General features: G+C 39.0%; 2 protein-coding genes across 2 annotated transcripts; one reads left to right on the plus strand and one right to left on the minus strand.

Annotated features, from left to right (window-relative positions):
• Positions 1 to 557: 557 nt before the first annotated feature.
• On the minus strand, positions 558 to 27476 carry HEATR4 (HEAT repeat containing 4). The gene is made up of 17 exons (XM_063289855.1): positions 26521 to 27476; positions 25219 to 25406; positions 24503 to 24640; positions 23335 to 23535; positions 22288 to 22434; positions 20724 to 20912; positions 19758 to 19918; positions 18115 to 18219; positions 17566 to 17684; positions 16745 to 16925; positions 15364 to 15433; positions 12077 to 12266; positions 11159 to 11237; positions 9859 to 10030; positions 9141 to 9202; positions 3176 to 3399; positions 558 to 749 (listed from the first exon to the last, which is right to left on the minus strand). The coding sequence occupies exons 1-16, from the start codon at positions 27441 to 27443 to the stop codon at positions 3217 to 3219; spliced, it is 3108 nt and encodes a 1035-aa protein (XP_063145925.1). The 5' UTR covers positions 27444 to 27476; the 3' UTR covers positions 558 to 749; positions 3176 to 3216.
• RIOX1 (ribosomal oxygenase 1) lies at positions 7181 to 9248 on the plus strand. The gene has a single exon (XM_063289854.1). It carries the CDS (start codon positions 7289 to 7291, stop codon positions 9098 to 9100), a length of 1812 nt encoding a protein of 603 aa, XP_063145924.1. The 5' UTR covers positions 7181 to 7288; the 3' UTR covers positions 9101 to 9248.

Below are 27476 nucleotides of genomic sequence, written 5' to 3' on the forward strand. Positions count from 1 at the left end.
AAAAGCTGATTTCAACTACAAGGAGATCATACCATTATTTTACAGCCTGTAAGAGTTAGATGAACGGAAGCTGATCAAAATAAAGGGGTTCAGGCACTTCTAATTCTGCATGAGATTGAATTGTGTGTCTCGAATTGATTTAAATCCGAACTTCTTTCCCTCTATAATTTGTGAAGAGAAATTATAGTATGGAAGCTTCTTGACATGAAGAAATTACAGTTTGGCAAAACGTATTATAGTTTTGCTTCTATCTGTTTGGGATTAAACATTTCACATTATTCTCTTTAGTCAAATTACTATATTCTACAGACTCTAGATTCCTATGGAATTATTTCTGAACCTTCTGATTAATGTGTGCAGCATATTTACATATAATAATGAATTATATTTTTCATATAAAATGTTGATTTTAAAAAATCGCTAAACTGGACTGCTCTGTACACCTAAGGTTCTATCCAAACCATTGAAAAACACACTCATTAAATATTTTAAAAGGAAGTGAAGGAGTTACCAAGACACATCATGACAGTAATACAAGTTTCTTTGCTTTGGTTTCAATATTTTCCTCTTAATTTTACTGAAAACTAATTTTGTACAAATATAGGAAAGTAATGCTAGTGAATGAGTACAAATACAAAATTAAGAGGAAATTTGCGTTTACAAGTACAAGTTAACAAACTGAACTTGTAGCAATCAATCAGATTGAGTTTTTCAGCTTAGCAGAGTTATACCACTGTATTCTGCTGCATCTGCAGACAAAATAAAAACAGTGACAATTTTAGAATGCCATAACAAAGTTGTAGACATTTTCAGGAGACTTACAATACTTGGGCCAAAGATAATTGATGGCACTAAATAAATGCAAACCAACAGTCAATGGACATCACAGGCTCTTAGTCTAAGTCAGCAGTAACAGCTGCACCTCTTAAGCAATGCCAATGGCAGATCATTCCTGATGCTCCCTTATCTTCAGTTTACTATTATTTAGAAATGTGTCTGATGATATCAATACTGGATCCATGCTAAAGGTTTTTATGCTAGTTAATTCCCATGTTTATTTCATTGGGCAATCATTGCAAAGCAAGCAAAAAATAACCAAACCAAAAACAGTTCATTGCAAGGAAAAATAGTTACATGGATCTAGCCACATTAGCTTTTCAGATTTCTGTGCCATCTTTCTAAACGATATTCATGGTTATGTACTGTTGGTCTAGAGGGATGAAACCATAAAAGGCAAGTAATAAAAAAAATAAACCAGCTTCACCACAAGGCTTTCCTTCTCTTCAGAATTCATCTTTCTTCCTCAGTAGTGTTGATAGCATTTTGGCTACCCTGTTAGCCCAAATTCTACTTACCATCTAATTTTTCTATGGGACGACAAAAAGAGGGAGGGGAGCAGGTGTTACCCCATAACTAATCTGAGAAGGGTCCAGATGGAAAGACTGGATAGACAAAAATTGCACTGTGACAAGAGGGTTCAAACAGGAAAATTAAAAATAGAATTAAATTAGGCATGCCTAAAGCCTATTAAATCAATAGATCTGGAACAAATTAATTCTACACAGGCCTGGCCTATAAGCTCCCTCAAGAGATGTCTGTTTTAGAAATGAGAGGATACCCATAAAATATTATTCTGACTGCATGTCTAATTATTCAAAATCTTACATATTTTCAAGCTAAAATAATTTAGAAAAACAAGCTTGCACAACTGACTATTGAACTACCAGGTGACAGCAGTGACACATACCTACTTAAGAAAATGTGATTCTAATGGCATCACTGTAAGTTTGTGAAACTGTGACTCCAGGAAGACTAATAGGAAGATTGTATTAGTGGACAGCCATACAGAAATAAACATATTTTTTTACCCATAACATATATAAGGATCTCACTACAAAAAAGTCGAATCTTTTAAATTAAAACTGATAGCATGTTTGTAACTATACAGCAGTTGGGAAGTATTGTTAATAGCAACTGCGCATGTATGTGAATGGAGGAGAAAAAGAAACTAAGTATGTTCATGTAGGACTCCTCTGAGGGTAGCAACACAATCAATACAAACAGAAAATATGCAATACTTACTGACCCAATTTATATATAACCTAAGTAAGAAGGGATAGTTTTCTGTATCAAGTAAACCCAAACAAAGAAAACACAGTATGGAGTAGTATCATTTGTGAACCAGGTTGTTATCTCCAGGTCATGCCACAATGAATCACTGGCTATACAGACAAAATATTCATTTAGCATATTGTGAACCCTATGAACTCTTCCATGTATGGGTGACCTTGGTCCATACTAGTTTTAAAACATCAAACTGAAAGTATATTTTAAGACAGCATTTGTCAACCTTGGCAACTTTAAGCTGTATGGACTTCAACTCCCAGAATTCCCCAGCCAGCAAGTCCACACAGCTTAAAGTTGCCAAGGTTGACAAATGCTGTTAAATAATTGCTATGGAACTTTATACACAGATAACATTTTATGAACTACAGAAAATAACTTACAGCATAACATAATCCTAAGCATGTTTACAATGGAAGCCTGAGTAGGTTCAATGAAATTTCTTTCCTAGTATTTACAATTAAAGCCTGGATTCATACACTGTATTAAACCAGAATGTGGTTTGGTTGGTGTTCGCTTAGAACGTTCTATAAATCCAGTCACTATGGTATGTAAACCTATCTATGGTTTAACTGGGGCTTATTCAACAACCCATTGTTAAAAAATTATGACTAAGCATGACATATGAACCTAGTCACAGGCTCAGTAACTTTGATTCAGTAGGAAACTTTGCTTGTATGGAATCATGAATTACTTCTGACAAAATGAAATATACATTACTCTGCCTACACCCTATCCAATAATATAGTATGGATAAAGATGGCAAAATTTCCCTAGCAATGTTGCAATAACTGTTGTGCTGTAATACTTTGCATATAGTGTGCAAGATATTAGATATAGTTCCAATGCTCCCAGGATTTTGAAGCTCAGCAAGTCATATTCCTGCACAACATAATGGAGCATCTAAAAATTAGCATAAGTGCAATGGGCAACTGCATTTAGCTACCATCCTTTCTCCAAACCTCTGAGAAGCTATAATCTGTACAATCTGAGAAGCTATAATCTATATTCTGTGTATACAACCACAGAAGCCTGGCCAGAAGATTTGTACCTTCATTTGTACCACTGTGAAAGGGTCACCCAAGTGACCAGTTATGACTCAAAATGGACACTAGGCATGGCTTCTTTGCCCTTTTTGATATCCCGGAATTCTTTATGCTTTTCTGTGGATGTTTTTGGTTTTTTGATACGTTCCTCCATTTCCACCTTGTGTGTTGCCAGTGCCTCATAAAAGGCTCTTCGTGTCCATGGATTTGGAGGGATTCCTAACCAAGGCTGAAACACAAGTAATAAAGCACAATATCAGCAGACAGAAATGAAAACACACAGACCCATCCTTTTCTTTTTGCAAATATAGTTTTTTTTAGTATTTGCTGTCAGTTACTGTATTGACTGTATGAATAACATTTGAGTGCTGGCCATTATTAGCAACATATATATGTATTGGCTTCACATGAACACTGCAACCTACAAATGATTTAAGCTGGCATCCTTTTGTGAACTGTGGCTATTCACTATTGTCCAATTATTATAATCAAGCTGCATCAGACTTGATAGTGATCATCCAACTGAAATCATATTGGAAGCCTTGCCTACAGCAACCTCTCCTGCGTGGAACCTTTCAGGTGGATTGGAGTACAACTGGCATCATTTTCAAAAAGCATGTTGCCTGGCTAACAGTTACAGGTGCAATAGTCCAAAGCAGTGTTTCTCAATCTTGGCAACTTGAAGATGTGTGGATTTCAACTCCCAGAATTCCCCAGCCAGTCTTAAAAGTTGTCAAGGCTGAGAAACACTGGTCCAGAAGATTTGGGAAAATCTGCTTGTAAAATACAAATATGTAGCCTAACAAGCTACAGTAGATTACTATGTGATTGGTTCATTTGTTATTCAGTGTGTCATGGAAACACCAGCTGAGGGCATATCCAGACAGCTAGTTTGTTGGGCTTTCCCCTGGTCCTTGAAGCAGCACAACATAATCTGCTTTCTCTACATAGCTGGTTTCTACTCTGCTTTAGTAACAAGCTAGGAGTGGTCACTATCCTAAAAATTAACTACAGGAAAAATTAAAGTTCAGTGTGTTGTGCTGCCTCTTTTATAGAGATTTTCAGGCTATAGACATTTCTTCATTTATAATACAATATCTAGATAGGACTGAGGATGACTACTTTAATATACTATTAATCTACTATTACCTGATTCAGAAGTTGGAAATATCAGGTAGTGTAGCTAGGCTCTGTATACTGGCTATGATAAAATGTAAACCATTGCTTCATGTAGGGTCAGTCTGAGCATTGTCTTGTGTTAATTTAATTTTATATGTGCTTTGGTATATTATTTCAGTTATATTATGTTTTCATTTTGATCTATTATTATTACTGTTGTTGTTGTTGCACAGTCAGCCAGATGTTTAGATTTCATTTGGCATTTTTGTCCACCTATTGAGTCCTTGGGAACTGGGAAAGGCAGATGTTGTTGTTTAATAATATTAAAGGTATCATGTAAGGTGTCCCAAGTGAACCTGCCTTTTGCAATTGAGTGATGGTGATTCTGTCAATGCCGATGGTGTTCAAGTGGTGCTCCAGATGTTTTGGAATTGCACCCAAGGCGCCTATTACGATTGGTACTATCGTTGCTTTCTTTTGCCACAGTCGTTTTACTTCCAATTGCAGGTCTTTATGTTTTGTGATCTTCTCCAGTTTTCTCTTCTATTCTGCTGTCTCCAGGTATTGCAATGTCCACTATCCAGACTTTTTTGTCTTTCTTATCAACAGTTGTTAAGTCTGGAATGTTGTGTGGCAGATGCTTGTCTGTTGGAATTCTAAAATGCCAGAGCACTTTAGCTTCTTCATTTTCTGTTATTGTCTATTTTGTGATCCCACCAGTTCTTGTTGCAGGCAAATAGTATCTCTTGCAGATATTCCAGTGCACCCTTGTTGCTACTTTGTCATGCCATTGTTAGTAATCAGTCCGTGTGATCTTCCTGCAGCAGCTAACTAGGTGGTTGACTGTTTCTTCAGCTCCTTTGCAGAGACAGCATTTGCTGCCTGTTGCTGCCTTCTCAACTCTGGCTTTATATGCCTTTGTTCTTAAGGCTTGGTCTTGTGCAGCCAGAATCAGCTGCTCTGTCTCTTTCTTCAACTTTCCTGCTCTTAGCCGTTGCCAGGTCTTCTTGTTATCTGCTCTGCCTGCTAGTTTTTTATGTACTGGCCATGTAATACTTTGCCTTGCCATGCCTATTTTTCATTTGGTCTTTCTTATTGGCCAGTTTGGTCTCTTTGGTGTTCAGTAAGCCTTCATGGTGTACTAGCTTCAGTGCATCTTCTTCACTGTCCTTCAGATATTCTTCCAATGCCCTTTTTTCTTCAACTGTCTGATGTACTTACAACATTCCACACCCACCTATGCTCCTTGGTAAATAGAGTCTGTCAACATTGCTGCATGGATGAAGGGCATGATTCATCGTCATTATTTTCTAGTCTTCCTATTCAGGGCTTCTAGTTCAGCTTGAATCCAGTCCACTATTCCAGCTGTATATCTAATGACTGGAAATGCCCAGGTGTTACTCACCTTGATGGTATTTCCGCCACCGAGTTTGGACTTTAAGATCATCTTCACTCTTCTGACGTATGCGCTACTAACCTTCTTGATTCAGTGTCTTAATGTTGTCAGCCTGAAGAATGCCCAGGTATTTGTAGTGATCTTCTTCATCCAGACTCCTGATGTTATTTCCATAGGGCATCTTGATTCCTTCGGTTTTCACTATTTTTCCCCTGTTGATAGTAAGGGTAGCACATTTGTCCAGTCCAAATCCATTGCAATCCCTTGGTTGTATATTTGGACAGTGTTTAGCAGCAATTCTAATTCAGATGTTTTTCCATACAACTTCAGATCGTCCATGTAAAGGAGGTGGAATACCCTGGCAGATGTTTTTGATGTTTGATGACCATGGCCTGACTTGTTCAGTATTGTTGACAGAGGAATTAATGCAATTATTACTATTATCTTTAAGTTGATCTGGTCTAAATTGCATAATAACCTAAATTAAACTCAATTACCTGAAGACTTATGGTTTTTGATGATTAGAAACAATAGGTTATAGAAAGAAGGGAATTATGATGTAATCTTAAAGAGAGAGGTTTGATTAGAATTGTACGTATAACTGCCGAGAGGAAGATCGGAAGCCATTTATTTTTTTTCATGTTTTCTGTTCTTCTATTTTTTATTTTTTCTATCTCCTTTTTTCTTTGTCTCTTCCTTTCTTTTCCTTTTTCTCTTTTTCACATTTACTATTTTTTCTTTGAATGTATTTATTATATATGTAAAATCTTTTAATAAAAACTTTTTTTTTTTAAAAAGGCATCACACAGACGGTAATGTCCTGTTTTCTATCCTCCCAGAATTATTGGAAGGAAAATTCTGATTACTAGGAAAAACTTCATAACCGCAAGAACAGTTGACAGTAGTGCTGATTATCCAGAGATGTGGTTTCGCTTTCACTCCATGGGTTCAAGTAAATGTTGGACAGGCATCTGTCCGGGATCCTTTAATTAGGATTGTTGCATTAAACGGAATTGGATTAGATAATTTCGGTGCCATCTAATAAGAGTCGTCTCCTAGTGACTGCATGGACAGCCTGTCCAATTTAATTTTCAGGATCTTACCCGCCATACCCCACCCCCAAAATGTGTTAACCGCATAATCTATAATTAAAGAGTGTCCTGTGGAGCCAGGCAGAGACTCCATAAATCGCTGGAGTTGGAAGTACAGAAACCAATGTGGCACTCACTTCGCTGGAAATAAACCTCAGGGAATAAAGTGGCCATTCTACTGTGGTAAATTATGTAGGCTACGAGAGAGCCGCAAACCACAATCTCGTATGACTGCAAACTCAGCGGCACCGTGGCACAGTTCTATCCCACAGTTACGTGGGGAGGGCAGGGACGGAACTTTGTATTAAACTAAGGACGCCGGTGAGAATGAAGAGAGTTTACCTTCGCAGCATTCCACACGCGCCACTCGCCCGCTTTCTCTTTGACGCCAGAACGGAAGGGCAGAGCTAAGACATGCACAGGAAGACCAGAAAGGAAAGAGCGCGCCGTGCCCGGAAGCCCTTCGTCGCGTTACGCCCGGGAGGCGGGCTGTCCTCGTTCCGAGCGCCGGCATGGAGTTGCTGAGCCCACGTGTATCTGCTCGTTCGGCGTATAGTTCTTTCTTATCGCTTGGCGAGCGGGCGCAGCCGAAACCACCCCCCAGCCCCCCTCGCGGTCTCTCGCTTTCCCTGAGGCGCCGGGGAGTCAAGAAGCGGCAGCTGAAGGGGAAAGCGGCCAGGGATTCCTCTGTGGCATTCGAGGCGGCGGACGGGAAGCAGCCTAGAGACGCGTTTCTGCTTTCGGGTGCGAAGGCGAAACGAAGAGCGAAACCGAGGAATAGCTTGAATTGCAGATACGTGGCTCCCTTGCAGAGCCGGCAGGAAGCATCGCGGAGGAAGCCGGAGCGCGGACGGGCATACCAGAAAGCCCCAGAACCGGCGCCAGCTCCTGCTCCGCCCCATGGAGAAGAGGAACCCTTCTACTCTCGGGAATTTTCTTCGGGCTGTTCTCTCCGGTGCCTCCTCCAAGAGCTGGAAAACGTCCAGCATAGCCGGGAGCGAGCTGCCAAACTGTTCCAGTGGCTCATAGCTCCTGTTTCCTCGCAGGAATTCTTCGATCAGTACTGGGAGAAGAGGCCGCTTCTGATCCACAGGCGCAGCCCAAGTTATTATCAGGACCTCTTCTCTACCGCTGAGTTTGATAACATCCTACGCAGCCACGATGTCCAGTTTGGTGTCAACTTGGATGTGACCAGTTATGAAGATGGGAAGAGGGAGACCCATAATCCTGTGGGCAGGGCAGTGCCAGCTGTGGTCTGGGATTTCTACAAGAAGGGCTGTTCCCTCAGGATGCTGAACCCTCAGACCTTTTCAGTTACCCTCTGGCATTTCCTGTCCGTCCTACAGGAGCAGTTCAGCAGTATGGTTGGTGCCAACACTTATCTGACGCCCGCTGGTACTCAGGGCTTTGCCCCTCATTATGATGATATTGAAGCTTTCGTGGTCCAGCTGGAAGGAAAGAAGCACTGGCGCGTTTACAGCCCCAGGAAGCAGGGTGAGATGTTGCCTCGGTTTTCAAGCAGCAATTTTAGCCAGATGGAGATTGGCAATCCAATCCTGGAGACCGTCTTGGAAGCTGGGGACCTGCTGTACTTCCCCCGTGGGTTTATACATCAAGGGGATTGCCTCCCAGAGGCACATTCACTCCACATAACAGTTTCCTCCTATCAGCGAAACTCCTGGGGAGACCTGTTGGAAAAGCTTCTCCCTGTAGCATTGCAGATGGCCATTGAAGAGGATATTGAATATCGCCAAGGCCTCCCTGTAGACTACCTGGAATACATGGGTGTCATAAACACTGATGCTGTTGATCCACGCCGAACTCTTTTTTTGGAAAAGATCAGGACTTTAGTCACTAAACTAATGGATTATGCACCAGTTGATGCTGCAGTTGATCAGAAAGCCAAGTCTTTTCTTCACGACTGTCTTCCTCCAGTGCTGACTGAGTCTGAAAAGGCATTGAGTGTTTTCAGACATCCAGCACGGTGGGAGAATGGAAGTGTACAAAATGTTGATGTCCAGCTCAAGAAAACTACACAAGTACGACTACTTCGATATGGAATTGTCAGGTTGTGCAGTGAAGGAGATGCTATGTTGCTGTATTATACCACAGAAAACTCAAGAGTGTACCACAAGGAGGAGCCTAAATATTGTGAAATAGAGCCTGAATACATAGATGGAATTGAATTTTTGCTCTCCTCTTACCCAAAATACATCAGTGTGGATGCACTTCCTTGTGGTTCTTTGAATGATAAGATTGCTTTGGCAACTTTCTTATTTGAGAAGGGGTTAGTGATTACTAACAATCCTCTTTTATCTGTGTAACATACAAATGAATGTAAGAAGACACTTTTCTTGTACTTACTAGTAAATTTAAGATAGCCATCCAAAGGTTTGAGAACTTCCTGCTTGGAGTTTGTGTTTGATCTGCACAGATAAACAGATATATTTTAGATAAGCTATAAAAGGAATAAGTAATGTAACTTGATCTGCATTTTAAGATGTTTATAATATAGTATTTACTCTTACTTTGAAAATCAGTTTTTGTCTTTTAAATTGTGAGCAGGATTAAAGTATTGAAAAAATTCATTCCAGGAAAGCTTGCAACAAACATAAATGGTAGACTTAAAGCCTTTTTACTTGGAAAAAAATGTAAGAATTGTTTAAGCCCACTGGATTGTTTGATTAAAAATTAAAACAAAATTAAAACACCAGATCTACATCTAATATAGTTGGTTAGCATAGAGCAGAGAAAGGTGATCAGACACTAGTTCAGGTATGCAGTGGATCTACTAATGCCTTGTGCAACTCTTGATATTGATCCTACAGATCCTACAGGCTTTATAAGCTGAGCAAAATATATTTGACAGAATTCATTTCTGCTCACAATTTTTAAAGCTCATATTTTAAATATATGTTTTATTTCAGAAGCTCTCTTTCTGTAACTATTCTCTGTATTATATAAAACAGAGTAATAGCTTTCAAGCTACCTAGAAAGGATGCTATGGAGAGAGAGAAAAAGGAAAAATGGGAAAAATTAACTAGCATTCCATCAAACCATTTTTCATTCCATCCCACATTACCAGTGAAAGCAGTTTTAACAACATCAAGGAAGATGTCACGAATATCTTTATATGCAAAGATGTCTCCCTTTTCCCGATAGATACGGTGGGCTTCATGCCACATCTTGTCTGTTACTTCCTGAAGTTTTAGTACTTTCTTAATCACTATGGGTGTTTGGCTTAATGTGGAAATCTGCAACAGAAATTGTGCATTTTATGACACCATTTATCAATAGAACTATACCCCATTAGCAGTTTTTGTGTCATCACACTAAAAAGAGGTTGCCCTGTTTCTGTGAACATGGAAGTGGAATGGAGGAAATATATTCGACGAGTTAGCTGCTAAACTAAACAATTAATAGCTTTTAATTTATATGAGAAAGTAAGTGTAACATAATGCTTCTAACCTTTTCAGATACTCGTTAAAAACATGACATCTATAATGAAGGTTTGCCAGAAGACAATGATAAGGTGAAAAATCGGGGGCTATATGAGTTCAAATAGCATGGACAATTCCATCATGGTTTTTAACCACTATAGAGCTCTGCAGACAGCAAACCAGATCCTAGTTCTTCACTAAGATTTCTGTTTTCTGTGTTATAGAGGTGGGAAACTAGAGGAGAAACTAGCAAGTTAGTCCTCCAAGGACAGAGTGACATACAGAATAGTAGCAACTAGTAGTTCTTATTCCACTAGCTACAGATCTCAATGTTGGATGATCTGCAGTCTACAGTATATCTCATAGACCTTGTCACTTTCAGAATGCACATGCATCTCTTATAGTAAAAGCTTTATGAACACAAAATGTACTTGAAACACCTTGTTTGAAATGATGATAGTAATTTCCCTGATTAGCTTTCTACATCCAGGGGATATTAATGAGGTGATGCATGCAACAGGGATTTTCCCCCTTGTGGTGCAGTATCCCTTTGGAGAGTCTGAATGAAGCTTGAACTTCTGTAAGAATGCAACAAGTTGTACAGAAATCTCTCTTGCTCATCCGTACCTACCCAGTCTTGTAATCTCCTACAGTCTCTCTCTGCATATAAGCCAACAGTTGCTCTGACACATTGGAACATGGTCATATAAAACTCATGCTGACTATCTGATTACTCCTATATAATCCTGAGGTCCACTATGTAGTAATTAGCACATTTTTAGGCATTACAATTTCTTATTGCTTCAAATTTTCAGAAGTTACTACACTTCAAAAATGTGAGTAGGGAACGGAGAAGTGCTCTTGAAGTCTGGAAAGATATATGTATGTTTGGCTTCTATAAAAAGTAAGGCACCAGAACATTTTAGATTGTAATATTTTTACCTCATCCTTGATTTTTTGGATCATTTCTTGATCTTCCTCTTGTTCAAAACTGAAATATGTCACAGCACGACTCACTTCTCTATTCAAAGAAAAAGGCATTTGCAGAGATCTCAAAAGTCAAATCTACATTTTCATTTTATTGATTTAGATTATTTATACACCACCCCCTCCCTTAAGAGCATTTATTTTTATCTTTGCTGAATACATGGCATCTGATACACTTTTTCTGTAAATCCAAGGCTAACACAATATTACAAAAATTGCCTTATACCATTTTCAGTTAAGAGTTTAATTCTTTCCCAATTAGAAAAAGCTTCATCCCAAAGAAAACTATTCCAACTTGACCTCTTTCAAATGTGTTGGCCAAGTTTCCATCGTTCCCAGCTAGTACAGTCTGTGGTCACTGAAAAACTTCAAACATTAAAAAATTCCAATTATTTTCTTTTTTAGATATCTGTGTAAACCTAGATGAAATTATCTTGCTACTTGCAAGGGCATACATCTGGAATCTTCACATAACCTGAATTAGTGCTTGTGGTTGATGATCTGTTACTGTTGGAAAGGAGCCTATAACTGATAAGACTGCTCTCAAATCATTAATAAAATGTTATGGACAGGCTTCCAAGACTGCATCAAGCCTTGGCTTGCTTCATTAACTATAATTAGTAGGATTCATAAGCCATAAACCATGGTTTAAAAATCTCAATTAGCAATACAAGTCATTGTCACATCCTCACATCACACTACTGTAGGAGTGAATCAGTGCAGTGGCCAGCAGTGTTTATGCTAGAGGAATATTTTTTTCAAAGATGTAAATGTGCTAAGCAGACATTTAGGGTAAGCATCCTATAGGATGCCCCAGAGAAGGAACTTTCTTTCTAAACACGTGAGTTTTCTTTTATGAAAACAGCAACTTACTCTCTTACTGTCTCATTTGGTTCCAGTATCATTCTTTCCAATAAAGTAGCCCGAACAGTTTCATCCTGCATTTTGAGAGTGATGATACTCCGGCAGGCTTCCCTCCGTACACCAGGATCTTCTTCATAATGAAGGGCCCAGAGAAGAAGGTCTTTTAGGCAGGGACTTGCCTCACCAATCTGACCCAAAGCTGTCAGAAAAGAAAATGGTGTTTGCTTTGACATTTTATGTCAGGAAGATGAGCTTTTTGGATGCTGTGATCCAGTATTCACCAGGTATCTGAACAGACCATCATATATCTTATGTTCGGAAATGAAATACTACCCTTAACAGAAGCAAACATACCTACTGAAGGAAGAGTAATTGTCAGTCCCTTCTCTCTTGAAGCACAGAAGTGACTGCACCTATATCGTATTGTTCATTTTAATAGTATTAGTCTTTTTGCAAATAAGTCATAATTGATTCTTTTATGCAGCTATGGGATAATACCGTACTCCTGAATTTAATAACTGATGTAGTAATGCATTAAAAAGCAGGTTTACTTTAACAGAATGCCAGAATCCAAAACATACATTTCATATGGCATTTCACAGAAAGGAGCTACAAGTAAAGCATTTAAAAGAGGTAAGTGTGCTGTTAGCAGAATGGTGCAGGATTAACAACTAATGGCCAAATTAGATTTGATATCAATATTAATTTCTAAATTCTATGTGCACAATCTTAAAGAGTTATTTTTGCCTTGTATATTTCATTTACATTATTCTTATTATTGGGGTTTGTTATATCCACTCATAGTTTTTGGAGATGGGCAGGATACAATGTAAACACTGTGAGCATGTAAGCATGCTGGACAATTCTGGGAATTAAACTCCACACATCTTAAAGTTGCCAAGGTTGGGAAACACTGGTTTACAGTACATTCTTAAAAGCTTGCATATTAATTGCAAGTACAGGTGGTCCTCAATTAACAACCACTCATTCAGCAACCATTCAAACTTGCAACAGCACTGAACGAGTGATACTTATGACTGGTCCTCGGAGTTCCGGTTGTCGCAGTGTCCCATCGTTGCCATTTGCAACCTCCTTTGCTGGCTTCCCACAAACAAAGTCATTGGAGAAGCCAGCAGGAGGTCTCAAATGGTGACCATATGACATCCTTGCTTAACGACCCATGGTGATTTGCTTAACAATAGCAATGTGATGTTCTGCTTTACAACCTCGTTGCTTAGCAACGGCAATTCTGGTCCCAATTGCCACTGTTGACTGAGGACTGTCTGTATGTATTTAACTTTTAATATTCCGCAAGTCCCTCAAGACCTGGCTATGTGATCGGGCCTGGGGCTCCCAGGGGATGGGGAAGATTTTGTGATGGCTCCCTTACTACGGCTAACATTATCCTCTCCTGTTTTGTGTGGTTTTTATAGTTTTAATAATTGTTTTATATGTATTTATTGGGGGGGGGTTGAGTGTTGTACACTACCCAGAGTCACTTTCTTGTGAGATGGGTGGCTATACAAATATGATCAATAAAAAAAATAAAAACTTCAGGCATTAGGCAGCCACCTGCTAGATGAGGAACATCTATACGTCTCCATCATAGGATTGTTCTGAATCTCTCTGAGGCAATATATCTATTTATGAAGGGCTAAATACTCGATTTATCTGAAAGGAAGGTGACACCTTTGGATGATACTCTCTAAAACAAAGAGTAGAAAGGGAAAAAAAGTATAAAAGACAACTATCTGTGCAATGCCCAGCTTCCCTCTGTAGTTGATCTAGAATTGCCAACTCCATCAGAATTAAATCCCAGAAATCCTCTCAGAAATGTTTATGTAACAATCTTATGTAATACACATGTGTGTATACACATACACATACCTGCCAGAAGCCACAGTCCAAACAGAGGGAAGGGCTAGGACAAAACAACATTTGGATTCAAAACTAATTTGACTTAATTCCCTGTAAAACAAAGTATCCCCATTTGCTAAATTAATTGATCTCTCTCTACATTTACCAGCCATTCTCTACCACATACAAACTACTCTCATGTAAAGAAATTCCCAAGCACATACATACCTACATCCAAATTATTCTGTAGCGGTCAAGGCACCAGGCTAGAAACCGGGAGACTGGGAGTTCTAGTCCCACCTTGGGCACAAAGCCAGCTGGATAACCTTGAGCCAGACACTCTCTTTCAGCCCTAGGAAGCAGGCAAGGGCAAACCACTTCCAAAAAAACTTGGAAGAAACTTGCCAAGAAAACTGCAACAACTAATCATGCAGTTGCCAGAAGTCAAGAGTGACTTGAAGGTAGGTAAAGGTAAAGATTTCCCTTGACATTAAGTCCAGTCATGTCCGACTCTAGGGGGCGGTGCTCATCTCCGTTTCAAGGCTGAAGAGCCGGCGTTTGTCCGTAGACACTTCCGTGGTCATGAGGCTGGCATGACTACACAGAACGCCGTTACCTGCCTGCCGAAGCGGTACCTATTAATCTACTCACATTTGCATGTTTTCGAACTGCTAGGTTGGCAGGAGCTGGGACTAGCAACGGGAGCTCACCCTGTCATGCAGATTTGAACTGCTGACCTTCCGATCAGCAAGCTCAGCAGTGACTTGAAGGTACGCACAAAAAAATTTCTTAAACTTACAAAGCTCTTCTTCCCTCCAGCTCCAGCAAGTTACCAGAATTTGGAGAGGATTATTGACAGGGGTGTTAAAATATAGGGTTGGATCCAAACTTTGTTATATTTAGTGCAGATCTTTTGTTCTTTGTGGACTACTCCATTGTCATCAAAAGCTTTTGTAAATTACCTTCCAAGCCAGCCATTTCAAATAAACTGTACATGGTACAGTTCATATCTACATGCAGGTGACCCATTTTAATTATCTCATGAGAATTAAATTCACTGCCCTGTATGGATCACTTGCTGTATTTCTGTGAATCATGAGTTGGGAGCCATTGGAATACAGCCATTGAAATCAGTGGGACTTGATAGTCACAACACATTTAAATCCAACTGATTTCAATGAGCCTAGGCTGAGCATGATTAACCTGGGTCCATCTAACCCCCGCCAAAAAAAATCCATGGATGCAATGCAATACATACTTCTTAAAGGGGAAGCCCTATTCAGGGTGAAAGAAGTCCAGCTTCCTGTTCTTTTAGTGACAGCAGACTAGATAAAAAATCTCCACAAATAAGAGAACATCCAAAATTACAGTTACAAAAACTACTTATAGATAGGGTTTAAACCCTAGTAAGAACTCTCAAGTTTTGAATTGTACAATACCTCTGATGGCAAGAGCTTTGATTTTCCACAAGGGATCAGTCTGCATGATCTTAAAAAGGCATTTAAGTACCTGTTCAGCAACAACAAAAAATCTGTTGATGGATACAGCACCTTATTCATACATCCTTTTAAATAGGGTTATTTATATTAAATAACATACATAATTTATCCCAAATTAAAAATAGCAACTAGAGAACCAAGACCACAATATGCAAGCTACAGGCATATCCATACAATAAAAGATGTATGAAGGTAAACACAGATAAATAATCACGTATTGTGACTTGCCAGATACTGCTTAACGCCCTGCCTCATCCTTCTTGCAGAAAAAAAAATCTGCTTCTACACAAGGAACAGGCTTTAAGGGGTAGCTATTGGCAGTCCACAAACCAGATTCAGTTCTCAAAGCACTTCATCCTGTTGGCTCTACCATTTTCTCCCTAATTATGCGCCTTTGGGGGGAATCCTTTAGTTACAATTTTGCTTGCTATTTTGTCATTTGTATCTTCAAAAGGTAGGAATAATTACCAATTTGTCTCAAGGGAGGTTTTCAAGACACATCTTTCTTTCTCTGCTGCTCCCTTCCTGCCTTCTATTTTCTGACACCCTTATGAACATAGTGGGATGCTTGGGAATAGCATGAAATCACTGTTTATCCAGGCATTGCATCTAACTGGAGTGAGCAATCTGTGGCATCCAGGCATTGCTGAACTATGAAACTTGGTGTAGACACAATATTGAGGGATGTTGAGAGTTATACTTTAGGAACATCTGGCAGATCACAGGTTGCTCACCCTAGCTCTAAGTTGATTGGAGTCATGATTTTCCCTCCACCTGACAGAAGATGTTAGGTAATGCATTTAGGCCTTCAGCGAATAAATAATATAGTTTAAAAGATAAAGTGCCCTCACTTAGCAATTGGCCCTTCTCTTAAGTATAAATGAAGACCCATCTGCTAGGTGATTCCAACTTGATTCAGATCTTGGCACTGATACAGCTCATGATGTACATAATTAATGCTGACCAGATGGGGATACATCAAAAGGCACATTCAGTCTAAATGAACTTCCAGTATAGATATAGAGTTGCATATCCTGTTATATGCCTGAATTTTGTATCCCAACCAGTTATGTATGCAGAAGGCTGGTTCTGCATACAGATCTTCCTTACTAAATTAGGATGTTTCTTGATTCATGAGCAAGTTGGATTGTTCCAGTCTTCAATAGAGCAGTGTTTCTTAACCTTAGCAACTTTAAGAGTTGCTAAGGTTGAGAAACTCTGGACTACAACAGTGTAGCTCTGAGAATCTTCCATTCAAGAATGGAATTTATCCATACCTTTGTATTCAAACCCTTTATCAATCATTTTAGTGAACACTCACTGTCTCTTCTTTAATCTGAAGTGCTCCAGCTGCCCAGCAGGCTTCTTTTCGGACAGCTACAAAGTCATCAGAGAAACACTGAAGAAAGCCAGGGAGCAGCCTGGCTGTCATGAATTTCAGCCAACCAATCAATGAAAGAGCTTCCACTTTCCTCCGGCAATCTCCTCTTTTTAGCTTCTCTCTGAGAGGATAAGTATGCCATTAATAAATGATAAGTGAGCTTGATCACAAATAAATAAATAAATAAAATGTATTACTTGGCTTTGAGGGCAAAGCCAAGTAATAAATCATAACTGGTTCAGTGCAGTTGAATCAGCAAATGTATTTGTCCCCGTGCTATTAGTTGGTATGTTTAGCATAAATAATTATACAGTACGTCTAGTTACACATCAACAAAATGTTTTAGGGACCCTTTTAAAGAACTGTAGAAGACATCTGTACAAGCACAGGAGTAGGAGCCACCTGACAAACATGACAATTCTTTTTTGGTGCCACAATTCCTCTCTGCCATCTATTTGGGGAAAATATTTTCCTGAGCTACAAGGGAAAAGGAATGCAAGAAAGCTGTCTTTCCTGGCAAGTAACAGAAATTAACTTCTCTGTGCATGAAAAATCATTACAGCTATTATCTTTCTCCTTCTTTTATCATCACAATGAACAGGCTGTATCATGATAGCTGCTTGCATATAAAGATATCAATGTGTTGCATTATTTCTTGTGTTAAGATATTACTGAGGCAGTCTGTGTCCAGCGCAGATAGAATATCTCATCTATCTTTCTAGGTAGAAATGCAGGTAAATGTGGTGATGTTTAATCCTCACCTGAGCTGGTCATGGACTTCTTTTCCAAGTTTCAAATGTCCCAAAGCCTTGGCAGCTGCCTGGCGTACCTCAGTTTTCCAATCTGTCCACATCAATTGGACAATTTTGTTCTTGAGATCCTATTTAGAAGGTCTTATATAAGTCATAATGTGACTTCAGATAACACATATAAAATAACAGCCTTGATTTTCAGACCCACTTTTTTTTTTAGAATAATGAGTTGTTTTTGATTCCAGTATCACTATGGGAAAAGCTCTCAGACATAACCATATAGAAAAGCTGAGTGCCTCCCATAAACAAAACAATGTAAGAAAGGCCAAAGAGACCGCTCATTCGGTCCTCATGTAAGGGATGATGGAAGGAATATTTTTGATAAGTCTCTTGCCGATATCTACCAACAATAATAGTTTTAAAGCATTGTGTAAATTAATTTCTTTTTTAGATTTTTTCTCTCATTCATATAAAATGGAATCTCCAGTAAGCTTCAATCACATCAGAAAGATAGCACTACCAGTATTTAGCATTCCCAGTTCATGAGACAAAACGTACCTGGGTGACGCTCCCTGGAATACGAGACAATGTTTTACATGCCAAAACCCGATGTATCCATTGATAGCTGTTCAGTTCCGATGCCAGTAAACAATGAACCAAACCCTGAAAGCATTAAATTAATAAGAAGGAACCTAAAAATCACTCTGTGATGACCATAGGAAATTCTATATATAGACAGGAAGAAAACAGGATTTATAAATATTTGGAGCTGAGGAGACATTACTCAAAAGGGTACTGGGTACTTTTCATTTCTCATGTTTATTAAAACGCCTTTAATAAATAATTACTTTCATGATTTTTATATTGGTATCAAACAGCATATTTATTATATGCATGTGTGCAGGTTGAGTTTTAATGTAGAAGATTTAACTTGCCTATAATGTATATAATGCAACAGAATTATTTTTGCAGACTCTTCACATTGGTGGGAAAATCAGGCAAAATAAAAAAGTAAAGCATTTAGTAAATTGAATATACACACACACACATACACATAATATAATAACAAAAACATTACTTTTTTGTTATACTTAAGATTTATGCTTTCCCAAAATGATAGGATTATTGTAAGATAATAAGGATTTCAACAGATTGTAATCTGTTAACTGAGAAGAATTTGAAAGGAGTTTTACGGTTAGTTTTTAATTCACATCCAGTGTATGTGAAATTGATTAGCATTATTCAAGAGTCATAAATGAAAAATCAAAGTACAGAAGTCGTAATTTTGCCAATCCATTATATGCATACACACACACATACACAAATGCACATACACAAAGAGAGAGGAAACCCTGGAAAGTAAGAAAGGTGGGATGTTATGTGTTAGACTCTGATCCCTTCCTATTAATTAAATGGCTGAACTAAGGTAACTTAATAGAAGATAAAAAGCAAACCTTTTGCGTTCTAGCACTGATAACACTGAAATTAACATTTATTCCAGTGGTTTATTCCAGCAAAATTGGATCATTATGAATTAGGGCAGGATGTGAGTTACAAAGCTGATGGGAGGAAAAGAAAAACGATGAACACAGCCAGTAGGAAAAAAACCATCTTCGTTAGTAGGCTTGTTGTCCCCAGAAACAGAAGAAGAAAGCAAAAGGAAGGCACGTAAGACCCACTGATAAATGAAAATAGGAATTGCAGTATTGCTGTCTGCCTGGCTCAGAATTGGAAGCAAAGGGTGGTGTTTTAAAAAGAGCATGCCAGTCCCCATATCATAAAAAGGAAATATAACACAACAACAGTACGATGCCATCCCACTAGTTTTTGGAGCTAACTGATTAGTGAGGTCCCAAAGGAATGCTTCCCGTTTAAATAGCAACCAATTTATTTCTTTTTCATCTTTTGAAGCAACTGGCCATCGTACTCTTTTCTGCAACATGCATGTGACAAAAGCCTAAAAGATTGTAAGATCTCCTTGAAACCTGATATTCCCTGGTGGACCCCATCCAAATGTTAAGCAAGCCAACTCTACTTTGCCTGTGAGCCCAGACAGGGAAGGTGAGCTGCTGCCACTGCTGAGACACTATTACACAATGTCTGTATCCAGTATTGATGGGCAAACCTGCTTCAGAAATCCTCAGCAGCCATACCTATTATGTGCTTCCACCATGTTCTTCTTCCTGAGCTTTGATACTTACTGTGTGTTTGCTGAGCAGACCTAACAGAAGACATGCCTGGTCTTCTGTGGCATCATCCTTTTGATCAAAAATCTGAGACAGAATCCTTTTCACTACCTGGAGACTGGTAATACCTTCCAGTGCTAGAGCCTGGGCTGCTGCCCAGCTGTCTGCAGAATTACCTAACAAGAAAATGAGACTAAATGTATGTCAGGGTTTAGAGTCCCCAGAGGACTGCTAAAATGATTATTCAGGGACAGCATAAAAATACAATTTTTGGATAAAAATGTCATCATCATTTGATCTCCTCCTCAATCCAGGTGGCAATGTAATTAATCGTGTTGCTTTCAATGGGGCTTAATGATGATTAATAATGAAAAGGCACAGGGTGTTTGCAGGTGATTCATGTTCCCATTCCCCCTTTAGCTGGATTGGGGTCCTAGCCTATAGGGAGTAAGGTAGATAACCTTGACGGAGATATGCAGGAACCATTACCTAGGCAAAAGGAGCTGAAGCATTTTTTAAGTCCAGAACAATGAGACAACATTCAGAAGTGGCTCAGGCAGACCCTCCCTGATTTACTGGAGTATAAGAAAGGGGAGGAGGAGGTACAGCACATTCAGACTTGCAAGATTCAGTTATTATAGCCAATCTCAATAAACCTAGCATTAGCCTTCCTGTGGGGTTGATTTCCTGGTCTTGTCTGCCTAGCGGGGCTGACATCAGTCTTGCCAGTCTGACTGAGCTGTACCTCCTCCTCTTTCTTACAGTTCAGTGAGGTGTATGCCTGAACCGCTTCTGAATGATATCTTTGTTCTGGACTTAAAAAGTGTGTAACGTTTCCTGCATGTCTCTGTCAGGGTCATCTTCTTGACACTCTGCGTAGCCTAGCATATATCCAAATACTGTTTGCTAGAGAAAACAAAAGCATTATCGTGGCTTTGTGGACTAGTGATATTCACCAAAAAGAAAAAGATGTATACTAACCGTTTATCAGAGCATTCTTCATGATAGATCGTGCCTCTTGATTTGGTTTCCACATGGCATAAAAGCATACTGCAGCTGCCATTCGTACATGTGCATCCATGTCAAACAGAGTTTTTTCCAACAAAGGCTGTACTGGTTTCGGTATATCCTCAATTTCTGTACCCCTCATACCAGCATCTAGTCCTATTCCTGAGGAAATCAGCACATGTTCATGATGAAACAATGCCAGATTCTAAAAATGTGCTTATGTTAAAAATTAATAATTAGTTTTAAAAATAAATTACTGTGAAAGGTTTATAGCATGTTAAAGATTTTGTCTCCTAATGGTTTCAGAAAGGTTTTGAAATGTGCCTTGCAAAGGATGCAGCAGGAGCAAGGTCGAGCTTTTCACTGCTAATGGAAGAAAATAAGCCATTATGATACAAACAGAAATACAAATGTCCATATTGTCCAGCATACACTTTAGCCTTGACTCATATGTACAGTATTTCTTCAGAGATAATGGAGAGAACTACAAAATAAAATGAATGAAGTCACTGTGCATGGAGGACAATTAATTTATTTTGTAGCTAAGTTTTGGAATGTGTATCCCAAATACAGCATTCTTCCATTGGGGCAACAGGATAGCATACTGAGTTCAGTAATAAAATATACGTTTAACATGTCAGAAATCCCACAGTCAGTTACCAGCATATTTGTTTTAAATCCTAAATTTTATATATTACCCAGAACTTCTGGAGCCAGACAGCCCATTGATATGACTTAATGACTACACTTGTGTATAACAATAAGCCAAGATTGTTAAACTGTACCTTGCTGAGCAAGGTATAATAGGCTGGTTCACATTCACAGTATGCCAAAAACAAATTAAGCACATTATAGTTTAATACAAGATTCAGCATTTTTTAAAGCTCTGGACTCCTAAAATTCTATGAGATTACTAAATTTTGCAAGATTCTGGAAATCTCATCCTAACATCTCATGAAATCTAATGCAAGAAAATAATTTTTTATAAGAACTTGCCAAATGTTTCAGCATTCTTGCATGACGTCTTGTAAAATGTTGCCATTCTTATGCAGAATCTCATAATATCATTTGGGAAATCTCACATGAACTTGCTGAAATTTTGCAAAGTTTGGTAGTTTTGTAAGATTTCAGCCATTTTTTAACAAATTAATTTTGATTTAATTTGGGTCGAATCATAGGTTACTTCACTGATTCTCTGGGTTAACATTATGTATCAACTAGGTCAATAAAAGGCATTTCCTTTCATTGTCCTGATATAAAAGTAATATCAAATGCACACAGAGGCCTAATTGTTTCCATATGTATTCTATATGACTGCTTGAATTACAAGTCAGTAGTATCACCCAATGGGTTCAGTTAAGCCTTCTCTTATGTAAAAATGGAATTGCACCTTAACTGTTCTAAGAAGAAATCACAGTACTTGAACTGAATTGATTACTGTTGAATTACGTACTGTTTACATACCAGCAGCAGTAGTTGCTAGTAATACTCAAGAAATATAAGTGAAATGATAGGAATTTCCACCCAAGGCATCTACCTGACTCCTGACTTGCACTTTGGACTTTACGGGGGCGGTCAAGCACAGCAGATGCACAGACAAGTAGAGCATTGATCCGATTCTGAACATGCAGATCTGTAAGGTCTTTAAGTATTCCTTCTATAGTTGCTGACTGCCACCGAGGATCTGAAAGTACAAATGTACCACAAGAAGAATGTTGGGGAGAATATTATTTATAGCAAGGATATGAGACAGCTAACTCTTTTCAAGTGACCCATTCAAAACAAGTTAGAGGGGATTCAGCAATTAATAATAGTTCATAAGTTCATAATAAATGCACTCTACATGGGGCTGCCCTTGAAAAACATCCAGAAGCTTCAGCTAGTTCAAAATGTGGCTGCCTGCATGGTTTTGTGCAAGTCTAGATTTGCATGTGTGTCACCTCTCTTGCAGGAGCTGCACAGGTTGCTGATTTGCTTCCAGATCCAATTCAACCACCCAGAGTCCCTCCTTAGGGGGGAGATAGATGGTGATAAAATTTGACAAATAAATAAAATAAATTCAAGGTGCTGGTTATCACCTTTAAAGCCCTACATGGCTTGGGGACAGGTTCTTTGAAGGACTGCCTTTTCTCAGTTACATCTGTCCGACCCACCAGATCAGGGAGGCGGGGTGTGTTATGGGTCCCCCCAGTTAAGGAGGTCTATCTAGTGGGACCAAGAAGAAGGGCCTTCTTTGTAATGTCTCCCTCCCTGTGAAATATCATCCCCATAGAGGTAAGACTGGCCCCTACTTTAATACTCTTTTGAAAGGCCCTGAAGACATGATTTTGCCAGCGGGCCTGAGGATCCCAGGTTCTTATGGAGTCCATCAAGTGGTTTGTTTGAATGTATTGTTGTCGCCAGGGGGTGGGGGTGTAGTGGGTTTTGTATTTGGGGTTTTATTTCTGTAAGCTGCTTGGAGTCACCGTGAGTGAGTTGGGAGGCCATATAAATTTCATAAATAAATACCAGCAGTAAAAGCAGAAAAAATGCCGTTGAATGGACTATGACAAATTAAAGCCAGATCTAAAGTAAGAGTACTTACCAAATTTCCAGGCAGCTTTCCACTGTTCCAACATTGTCCTACGGATACGAACAGTCTCAGATGCGTTTTCTTCATGTTTAGCATACAGATCTCTTTCTCTTCCAGTTGGGACAGATGATTGTGCTTCACCCATTTTGGAAAAGTCTTCAATAAGAGTGGGAAGTGCTTTCCAGTGGATCATTCCTTTCTGTACTTTTTTAGCTGATCCAGAAAAAATTTAATGAAAATTAGTTAGTAACCCATCCATATTAGTTCTTGTTTGAAAAAGTCATGAACAAAAACAGAGATTAACACCTAAAGAACAAATCTGACCTCTCTTAGCTTTCTTTATATAGTGAATGATTTATGGCAAAATCTTGGACTTCCGGTGGGAATATGGCGACTGAGTAGCTGTGCCCATGAGTTCCGCGGGCAGAACTGGCATCATGGCAGGGTTTTTTTGGGCTCAGGGTGGTCTCTCCTGTAGCCCAGAGTGTCTTTCCAGATTAAGAAAAACACTTGGAATTGACCCATTTGTCCTCTGGCTTGCGAACTGCAGCCAGGAGATTGTGGACAGCATGCGAGATCGACAGGTAAGATTTCACCGGGAGGCTGGGATGTCACCATTTCCGAGCCATTCTGCAGCCCTTAAAGGGACATTAAGTCCAGCCACCCCATTTCTAAAGCACCCAATTTACTTTTTAAAAAAAAGTTTTTGTACCTTAAGAGAGACTTTCTACAGTAAGAAGAAGCAGACTGTCTTGGTGCTTATCATTATTTCTGGATTAAATTTTTGAAATCTTTTTAAGTTTTGGCTTGGTTCCCATTTAAAGACTAAGGAGAACTGAGCATAAATAATTGCCTCTGTTATTATTTTTGTACTGAATTTGAAGGATTCAGTGTTTACCTACATTGAATTTGTTGTTTTGAATTTCTAGTCCTCTGTTCACTTTCTTCATTTCTGTTAGAAATCAGGTTGAAAATGAGAATGGTCTTTCATAGACACTAGTTGGTGTGAAATCCCAAAATCTCTAATTTCACAATTTTTAAAAATTCTTCGAAAAAGACTTTCACTGAATTATTTTGGTCTATGAACACATTTTTGAAAGCAGTGTTTTCTCTCTCAAATGAGAATGAGAAGGGTGAAGAAAACAAGACAGGGAAAATTAGCACAGCAGTCCTCTCTTACTTTTCCTTTTTGGTGATCTGAAACTCCAGAGTTCTGGAGGTCTTGGGTAGCACTGTTCTAGATGTTTGTTATACTCATCATGATTATCCAGAATGATACGATCCTTCTTGGTTTCTTGATGGATAATCTTGGCTGACCCTAAAAGTATACAGGAGGAAAGAAACCACATGGAACTTTGCAACACTGATTATTTCCAGATACTGAACACTTTTCTATATCACATAAGCATGGCATATAGTCGTTTATAATGTTTAGAGGATATCCTATGTGCAAATCAGTGTTTAGACAGAAAGTTTACTGGTTGAGCATCTCTCAGCCTATAACATTTCCTGAGTCCTTTGAGAAAGAGGAGAATCTGGCAATCTGCAAAATGAATGAGGCCAAAGGTTCATCTGGTCCAGCATTCTATGTTATTCAGTGGCCAACCAGATGCATTTGGGAAGCTCACAAACATGGAAAGGAAAATAGTCTTCTTTCACCATTGCCATCTACAATGTTAAAGAGTTCCAGATAGGACAGACTGTCATGCAATTCTTGAAATAAATGAAGATATTGTTTTAATGTTTGCTGTTCTTATAATATTTGTCATGTCTTTCAGTACACAAGATTTGATTTGGCATAGAAGAGTTTTCTGCAAGCTAATAATGGAACCAAATTTTGAATCAGCCTTTCTCTATATAAAATGAAGGCTGTTTAGTCATTCCCCTTAAACTTACCAAAATAAAGTTCTTGTTCAAAGACATTCTGAGTGGTATATGAATATTTCCCAACCTTGGAGTGCAGTCCTTCACGACGTTTAACAGGAGTCACTGGTCTGAGACATTTCCTTGATATTTTTTCTGCTGTTTGATTGTGAAAGGTTGGATCATCTGTGCACAGCACTCTTTTATGAAAAGATGGCAGCCTGGAAGTTTTCAGTGAACATGATTTGTATGAAAGGAAAGTTAACATGATTTCTATGGAAATAAATCAATAAGGTTAACCAATTGGCCATGTTGTCTAACTGGATAGAAATGATAGTGTATAATATACATCCAGAGATTGGCAAGTTGGAGAAAATTATGCAAGTTGTGATTTATCCAAACAAATGGGACCCATCAATCACAAATGGAGTTTATTTAGTAGGGTTTTGTTCTCATGAAATACTCTATTATGTCTTTTTAATCCTCTTCGTACACTGCCTTGAGTCACTCATGATTAAGCAGACTTATCAATCAAATAAAGGAATAAATAATAATATATGAATAGCTCTTAGGGAATTGCTCAGGTTAGAACTAGGACTGAAGCCACAGACCGCGGAGTCCAACTCCCTGCTCTGTGCAGGAATTTAAACTAAAGCCTCTATGATAGGTGGTTGTCCAACTTCTGCTCAAACAGTTTGTTACGGTTGATTTATACAGTTCAAGAAAAGACTATCAGTGTATCTTTGCTTGCCATCAGGCTATTGAAGAAAAGGAGGAATGTTTTGAGAGCTTGAAGATTCAGGGTGAGAAAGAAGATATGGAGCAGTTTGAAAGTGAACTCCAAAAGCTTTGCAAAGTTGGAGAAGAGAGCCAGCAGTTTTGTTGGTGCCATCTACCCAGATTACCTCTTTGCATGCTACTCAAAAAAAAAGCCACCTAACCTAGACCAGAATCTCAGTTCACTGCAGAGATGTTCTGGCAGATGCTGTCATAACAACAGGAAAGGAGGTGGGAGGACCAGCAGTGAAGAGAGTTGGAGAAGGAAAAACAGCATGTAAATGGTGTGTAAATGTGGTTTATCTCTATGTTTCTACTGATGGCTGATCAAGAAACTACCAAGGAGAAAACCACACACCTCACCAACACTGGCAGGGTAAACTACTGTATATAAACAGGGAGCAAACCGCACACCCACTAGCAATAATGTTGTTACCTAGTTGGGTAATGAAACATCTGCAAGTGAACAACCAAACTCAGAGAGCACCAAGGACTTCCCAGTTCAATCCTGAGCTACGTATATTCTCTTCTATTGTCATAACAATCATTGTATCTTACCTATAGTAAGCAGAGAGAGGCGTCCCCAGTTTCTTTTGTTCATCTCTGTGAATAGGACTTCCCTCCACTGTTTCCTCTGCCAGAATTTCATCCAGCAATTTCACATCATTTTCACAAGGGAGTACATATCTGATGCTGTTCCAGTCGTACTTTTGCTTCTTGAACTGCTTTAGTTTACCCTGGACCCAGCCTCCCCAGGAGGGTTGATTGTTCACAATCCATTGAGCTGTTGCTTTGCTTATCTTTGTCAACAGCCTTTCTTCCCATCCCAGTTTTTGTTGCTCTGGTTCATCCCAGATTGTGGATTTGGACCATTTTTCACTAATTGGGTCTTCTAACTTCTTAAAGAATGCCTCAACATTTGGAAGGTCAGAAGAAGGAGGAGAAAGAGGAGGAGGAGGAGGAATAGGTACCAGCAATGTGGGCTCTGCATTGGTACTCTCTACTTTGGCTTTCCAAATACAGTCTTCTAAGAACAGAGGGATATTCCCAGTGGTTTCTTGGACAAGAGGAATCTCTGATTGCCTGGACTGAGGTAGTCTTCTCAATGGTTTCAGCTTGTTTGGTTGCCTTTGCTTCTTAGGAATAATGGGTTTATCTTTATATTCACAAATGACATTGGAAAAATCATATAGACCTCTAGGGTCATATTCTGTATAAGACAAAGCTGATGGCTGTCTGTGCTGAATAGTTTCTTTGGAAAAATGAATGCTCTTGGTTACATTCTTAAGACACTGTTTCTGGTAGTGGGCGTAATGCCACTCAGCATGGCAAACATCTCTCTGATACATAAAAGGCATCTTTGCCCTCATTGCAGACAATATAACTTTGCGAGATGGCAAGTTCTTTCTGTCAACTTTGACTTTCAGAGTGGACTCAAAAGGAAAGGGATTTTTGGCCTTAAAAAAATGAGGAACCTCCATCCTTTCAAGAATGATGAGACTTCTGGCTAGCAG

The sequence above is a fragment of the Candoia aspera genome, chromosome 1, assembly GCF_035149785.1.
Source record: "Candoia aspera isolate rCanAsp1 chromosome 1, rCanAsp1.hap2, whole genome shotgun sequence".
Taxonomy (NCBI): domain Eukaryota; kingdom Metazoa; phylum Chordata; class Lepidosauria; order Squamata; family Boidae; genus Candoia; species Candoia aspera.